Genomic DNA, 7,800 nt, shown 5'->3' on the forward strand with positions numbered 1-7,800 from the left:
CATGATTAAAACAAATAATACTATATCAGTAAAATAGACATAACACTGGTTCAAAAATCCTCATAGCATAAATTGATCAAGTATCAAAAGTTAAAAATATGTGCAAATTATGTTTCAGTAGGAAAAATCAATTTTTTGGGAGCAAGTGAAGTAATGTAATTAGAAATCAATCCTTTTAACCATCTTGAATAATTGATAATCATCAATTTGCTACCATTGTGCTTTTTCATGTGTGCTCCTTTCAAACAGCAGAGTTTGTCTTCTTTCCTTTTTTTTAAAACAAGCTGGACTAATCCAGCTTGTCAAAGAAAAGCTTGGACTACTGTTTGCTTCAACTTGTTGATCTACTTTCAAAGCATTCCCAGTGGTCTTACAATGATGACTGTGCTGTTTTTAGGCAAATTAAAAGAAAAAAAAAACTGAGCCTTTATTGGAAGTATTTTCTGCTCTTAACTCTAAATTCTGGGCGGGACTGTTGGCGCAGAGTAAGCCCCATCGTCCATTTGTTTCACACTCTCCCACTGTCTTACAGCCCCTCACACCCCCAACCTACCATTACCGTGAAACGAAAATGGGGAGTATTATTGGAAATATCCAACTGTAGAGTTCTAAGCCGGATGCCATCTCAGACGAGGACAATCGAGACATCCATGGGTCTACTTTCTACAAGTGGGTGCATCAGAATGGAGTGATTGTTGCACTTATGTCACTGCTTCATGGTCTGCTCCTGATTCACAACAATTTGAATAAGGTCAACAAAATAAAATCCAGACTTAAAACCTATCTGTTTGAATGTGCTTCACTAAATCACAATTTTTCATCTTCTGTTTTCTGATTTTATTAGGATGTCAATACATTTATAATTTATAATTATTACTATTATTTATTCATTTTGTTAAAGTGATTTTATTGAGTTTTACTTTTGTACTGTACAGTTTCCTCAGGTGTTTTGAAAGGTGCATTTAAATAAAATGCATTCTTATTCTTCTTCTTATTATTATTAAAGAAATACTCAGAAATGCAATTTTAATCTTGACTTTCTTTATATATGTCCTCCATCATCAGAAAAATGCCACACGAACAAAAGTACATCAAAAAACATAATTTGAATCGGAGTGGGTCTTTAAGATTTCCAGAAAAATGTACAACCGAGTACTTCGAATATTTGTCATTGTCAAACTTCAAGAAACTTTTTACAGGTTTGTGTGGACAAAAAAAACACTCCTTTTTATAGCACACTGTATTGTTTTGTCTTTTAAACCACTGTGTTGATTTTCCATTTGTTTTGTGTTTGAACTAAAAAACTGAAAACTGAAACTGAAAACTGAAACAAAAAAATGGAATGAGGAGTCAACAAACACAGCCAAATATTACTTACTGAGAAAAAAAAGCTGATCATGGAGATGCTGTGAGCTGTTAACCCTTGTGCTATCTTAGATGACCCCACCCTTACATTGACGTGTTCTCCCTACCATGACAAAGGTGGATAAAGGTAGAAAGATTTCATGTAATCCATGGACACCAGTGAAGATCACAAATCATTGAAGAAAAAAGGTTCAGCACACTGTCTAGTGGGTCTAGATGACCCAACTCCCAATGTTAAAGTGCCTAGGATAGCACAAGGGATACTTCAGATGAAGAGCAACGTTGGAGTGATGAAAAAAAAGCCATGGAAAGGTGCAGACCGGAAATTCGAGGCTTTGTTGACATGAGGAATTCCAAATTTGGTTGAAAATGGAAAATGATGAGCTGATTAAAAAAAAGGGGGACAGACTATTAACACGCATGGGATATAATTTCTCGGAAATGCCAAATGATTAATATTTGGCTGAATGAGAGAAGTGACAGGGGGAAAAAAAAGATGGTATGCAGACTTCAGAAGATGCAATCAAGCTTCATGTTTAGCAAACAAAAAATAATTATGTTTTGGAAACCAGAACTCCCACATGCATGGCAATGTTATTAGACCTTTGAGCTTTTACTTTATTTTTTTTACATTTCAGTGCGTCATTTGCTGAATACACACGCAGTAATCAAAAACTTCAGTATGGCTCATCCACCAAACTGATGTCAAGTCTCCGCAGGTGATCCACCAGATGGCTTGGATTTTGTGCATTCCCGTCAGTCGCAGGGCTGAACGTGTTTACTGAAGGGACGGTACACCTCGTACTGGTCTGGCACAGGCTTGGCAGGCCAGTAGCGCACGTCCCTGCTTTGATGAGGAGACAAAGGCCAAACGTTTGATTCGTCCTTGAGGGCATTTTACTTCATGCTGAATTCATGAAATCACCACAGCGTGCTCAAACACCACTTGAACTGCGTTCGGCTTCTATTGCTTGGCATATCTTCAAACTGTCAGAAAGCCTCAAATCAGATGCAACTCGGTTATTTGCAGGCTATGGACCCACCTGTTTGCAGACGAGATTTAATGAAAGAGTTCAAATGTGCACTTCTTAATTTCACATGATCTTTAAGCTTCTTTTCTATGAGGTTCCGTTTGTGCCAAAAATATGTTTTTCTGTCCACTGTCTAAATGGATCCTCATACTTTTCATGCTTGGTTTTTAAAGCGCTGCTTATATATAAAAAGAGTATTTGGGCTGTAGTTGGAAAGACAAACTTTTTTTTTACATTGATCTAACTTAATTATTTAGTTTTATGTAAAAAAATTATTTTTTTGAGTTAATTCAACTTAAAAATATCTGGTAGTTGTCTGACATAGTTATTTTACTTCCAATCAACTTAATTCAATTAAGTTGGTGTAACTTTGGTGTGAAGCTGTCAATCGTCATAACATAAGGCAGCGCAAGGAATTATGGGATTCCATTTTCTTTGCCTATCTGGGCAGATTGGGGTTTAAGTGTGAGTTTTTGTCCATGTGTTTTGTTGTCTAGCTGTTTTACTCTGTTTTAACTAGTAATTTAAACTATTATTTTTATTTCTTTCTGCACCATGCTTGGGAGAGGATGATGCCCGATTCCCTTGGAGTGGAAAGACCGTATGTCTCATAATAAAAGACAGAGTCCGACATGTGAGCTTCTGCCTGGTGATGCATGACATTGCTGCGTCATTCATGTCTTTGATATTATAATTACAATGCTCATTGGTAGAAACTTCAGAAAAATGTCTTAATTTAAATTGTATAAACAAAATTAGAAAAAATATCTTGGAGTTAAATCAACTTATGAAATTGAGTTGGTTAGCCATAACAAAATAAGTTGAATAAACTCAAATCAATTCACGTGTTACCAATTGAATTGATTAATTTGAGTTGGATCAACTTTTTTCTTTTTAGAGTGTACTTCTGCACCTGCCCGCTACGCCTTCACCTGTTGCTAATGCATCTTGATCTGCGCCTTAAACATGATCATTTTATTTTGTTGATTTAAGGTCAAATCAGTGTAAAACATTTCTTTTGTCAGTAAAATTGACTTTGTTATTGCCACTTTATATCAAATCCAACTGGAGAGCAGCGCAAAAGTGCATAAATCAAGGGAATTGTAAATACTTGAATTGTAAAATTTTGCGGTAAGGAACTGAAAAGTCACTTTTCTGTTCTTGTTTTAAGTTTTTTCAGTCAACCAGTTTTAAAATCAAATATCAAAGTTGTGACAGTGACTGCCTCCGATCCTCATGGCGGGTGCTGTTTACTTGTCTTGTCACGCAGCAGGCGAACAGAAGTTGATGTGCGGGTTTTGGCGTTTATATAGCTCGGGGAGGAGGAGGGATCTGACGTCACTTTCGGCTTCATAGATAACCCGCCACCTTCGCCGTTAACTGCCGTGTCTCTCCTCGTCAAAGGGAGCCGTGAATCCGGCGGTGAGCGCAGCTGCAGAGAAGACGGACGGACGGACGCGCCCCGGCTCTCCGCGCATTGCGCGCAGTATGAGCGCAGCAGAGGGAGCCGTGACTCCGCGCTGAGCGCAGCCAGCCCCCCTCCCGCAGCCGAAGCGCCGCACTCACGCAGAACCTCAAACATGGGATCGGCGGGCGCGGAGCTGCTCGTCACACTTCAGATCCTGCCCGGCTTCTTCTCCAATTGCCTGTTCATGGCTCTGTACGACTCGGTGGTGCTGCTGAAGCGCGTCGTGTCGCTGCTCAGCTGCTCGCGCTCCGTCAGCTGCGGAGAGTGGCGCCGCATGCTGACCTCTGCGGGGCTGCGCGCCATCTGGAACAGCTTCCTTCTGGATGCCTACAAGCAGGTAACAATCTCATTCTTCCCACCTGTTGCAGCTTTGTTGGGAGACTCCGAGAATGGGGGGGCCACGGTGGCACAACGCGATAAACGCGTTTTGACCGTCTGGACTCAAGCCCACACCTTCTCAACTGCGCCAATATCTGCAGAAAGCACGTCTGAACCTTTGCTGTTCGTCCAAATAAAATTAAAAGTCCTGGCAGGAGCGCAGAAAACCAAAATAGAAATAGCCTGAGAGCGCGTCAGGAAAGTTTGAAGGTTTTGTTTTCTGTTGATTAAACGTGATCATAAAAGTGCTGACAACATCAGAATCATCTCTAGACCTTGAATTTATGGAACCCAAAGTGAGACCAGACTTTGGACCTGGAGTTGGCTCCAGCATCTCTTAATTTTAGAGCAGTGACTTTGTTTTTTATGACACTGAGATTTATTGGAGGCTTCTTTGTTTCTCTGTTAAAGTTCTGTCCCGTTGAATCACTCCTTCATTTATTCCTGCATTCTAATGGTTCCCATTCCTGCTGCTTTCCGGACTTCCATTAACTTCACAGCAGCCGAAGTCTCCCTTCTTCATGTTTTGTGGAGCTCCAGATGTTTTCTGGACAGGAAATTTCTCACACTGGACTTTATTTGGAGCAGAAAGGGGTTTGTGCTGCTGAGATGAGACAGTTGTCATTCTGAAAGAGCAGTTTCAGGACAACAGTGTGCTTTCCTTTGACAAACGCATTGATTTTCGGGCAAAATCAGGCAGTAATTATGAACTTTTTTTTCTATAACAATCAAAATAAATATGAAAGATTCAAAATAAATGATGGACAGGATGTACCCTACTCCTTGTCCTGCGACTGCTGGGATGTGTTCTGACAGACTCTGTGAGCCTGAATATGGGTGTCAACTAGAGAATAAAAGGGGGGTGAGTTCAAGCATCCAAACAGTTTTTCAATTTTTTTTTCCAACCAGGAGAAAATCCCGTTTTTTCTCAAACAAACTCCAGAGGTTCTCATTAAAGACCTCCTGTCAGAGGTCAGAGGTGACATTTGGCTCATTGTACTTTTTGTAAAGGGGGACAACTATCCATTTGCACAAACTCCATCCATGCAGATTCATGTCTCCAAAAGCTTTCCAAAATGAATTTGAGAACTTGCTCAAGCTGAACCGTTTGATCCTGGCTACTGGAGCTGTCTTTCAGATCATGTGACGTCACATCACTGGTGGAACTTTGTGCTAGATATAGTACGGCATATTTCAATACACACATTCATAAACTTCAAGTTTTTTTTTCTCCTCTTAAGGATTTTGAAGCCATTAAGCCTGATGTACGTGTTATGCTGCTTAAAACCCATCACTAAACCTGTTTTCCTGGAAATTCTCCTCAACTGTTTCTGCAAAAAAGGAATTTTATTTGAAGCTTATTATTATGTTTGAGAATAAGCAGTGGTGTGTAAAGTATACAGATAGACAGATGGGCTTAAATCTGGAAAAGCAGATTTGTGCTTTCTGTTGATCATAATGTCAAGACTTTATGTTTCCACACGGATCTCTTTGAAGACCCACGCCGATGAAAATTGAGTTTTTCCCATGTTCTTGTGGCATCTTTCTGATGATGGAGGACATAGATTGAGAAATTTAACCTTAAAATTGCATTCCTTAGTATTTGTTTATTCAAATTGTTGTCATTCAGGCATCAAAAAAAGCTTATTTGTTATGTAGAAAATACGCTGGGTGGGCTATGTCCTAGAAAACAACACCATTTTTTTTTATTTGGGCAAAAATGATTAAATGATCACTGGGAACACATTGGAAATAAATCATCAGATGTACAGAGTGGGTTTTCTCAATAATGGATGCTATTATTTAAAGCATCCATGTTTGACTTCAAATCAGGTTTTGAAGGTATCTGCTTTGCAACAGCATCACATTGTCAAACCTTTTCAGAGCTTCCTGAGTCCAACATGAACTTTAGTTGAGTTCTCTGTGATCCAGAAACGGAACAAGGAAAGTTTGGATTGTTTTAGAGGCAAGATTTTGTGTTGACTTTGCAGCTGAGTGCTGATACTGATGCTAAAATGGGTCATTAACCCTTGAACTGAGATAGTGCACATTTATCCTGTAATATTATGGTGTGATATGCAGTAAAAAAAAAAAAAAACTTTTTCAGGTCTAAGGTTTTCAAAAGTTTGATTTCCTGTGTGTGTGTGTGTGTGTGTGTGTGTGTGTGTCCTGCCTTTGTGATGTCTTTGTGTTGCTAAGGCTTGATTAGATCAACCGATGGACTGAAATAACTGTCATTCTAGTGGAGATTTGGGCTTCTAATGAAATCATACTTTTCCTTCAGACTTCCTGTTCTACAATGACCTTTTGTGACCTTGTTAAAGACATTTTCTTTTAGCGATTCTTCATCGTATTAGAACGACAGACTGTCAAGCCTTGAAATACTGATGAGTTTGATATTTTTCAACATAAAAGATTCAGATTTTACTACCTGTCAGTTTTTGGCTGAAGAAAGTCATGCCAAAAAAGGAAAATAAATTATGTATTTTTGAGGAAAACCTGTTATTATATAAGCAAATGATTTACTTAAAGTCCAGTAACAATCTCTGATCATGTCAAAGATCCAAAAGGAGTGCAGGCGCAGAAGTTGACACAATTGTTTTTTTCTTTCAAGGTCAAACTTGGCTGTGAAGCACCAAACTCTAAGGTGGTGAAGGTTCCTGAAAGTCCTCGGTGGAGCAGCTCCATCAAGAGCATGACTAGTGTTCCTCGTGGCGCCAGGGCCCAAACTGGAGACGAGTGCCGCCTTTTGGATTTTGAGTCATCAGATCGCCCTCTGGTGGTCAACTTTGGCTCGGCAACCTGACCCCCGTTCATCAGCCACCTTCCAGCTTTCCGGCAGCTGGTGGAGGACTTCAGTGACGTAGCTGACTTCCTGCTGGTTTACATCGACGAGGCTCATCCCTCTGACGGCTGGGTGGCTCCTCAGATGGGCCCTTGCTCCTTCAGTTTCCGGAAACACCAGAACCTGGAGGAGAGAATGGGAGCTGCGCGCCAACTCACTGAGCACTTTTCCCTACCGCCACAGTGCCAGTTGGTGGCTGACTGCATGGACAACAATGCGAACGTGGCATACGGCGTGTCCAATGAACGGGTGTGTATAGTGCACCAAAGAAAGATCGCCTACCTGGGTGGCAAGGGGCCATTTTTCTACAACTTGAAGGAGGTGCGCCAGTGGCTGGAACAGTTACGGCAGACGGTAGGACCAAATACAGAGGAGTGAAGAGAAGGAAGTGCCTTTCATTCAACCTGGAAAAAGATCCTCTGGCTTCAGAAAAAACTCGGAAAGTCTGACTTCCTCTGCCTTTGAGCTGTAACAAATCGTCCTTCAATGCTGCAGATCAACCTCGTTTTCATCGCTGCTGATCTTGTTCTTCCAACGCTTTCAAACTCAGCACCAATGTGACGATCTATTCCATCAAGCCAGGGCACCTGAAGCACCTAAACACACAGCTTTTGCATATTTTATATGCTTTGTAAAGTACATATTTTTTTGTAAAATGATAGAATTTCCTAATTTAATAATCGTATATGAATTAATACATCTCAATCTTTTTA

General features: G+C 40.3%; 1 protein-coding gene across 1 annotated transcript; it reads left to right on the forward strand.

Moving 5' to 3' along the window:
* Positions 1-3,976: 3,976 nt before the first annotated feature.
* Positions 3,977-7,465, forward strand: dio2 (iodothyronine deiodinase 2). Its single transcript, NM_001136521.1, has 2 exons — positions 3,977-4,201; positions 6,857-7,465. The coding sequence occupies exons 1-2, from the start codon at positions 3,977-3,979 to the stop codon at positions 7,463-7,465; spliced, it is 834 nt and encodes a 277-aa protein (NP_001129993.1).
* Positions 7,466-7,800: the final 335 nt, after the last annotated feature.

Source organism: Oryzias latipes, chromosome 22 (assembly GCF_053564925.1).
Source record: "Oryzias latipes strain Hd-rR chromosome 22, Olatipes_Hd-rR_3.1".
In the NCBI taxonomy this organism is placed as follows: domain Eukaryota; kingdom Metazoa; phylum Chordata; class Actinopteri; order Beloniformes; family Adrianichthyidae; genus Oryzias; species Oryzias latipes.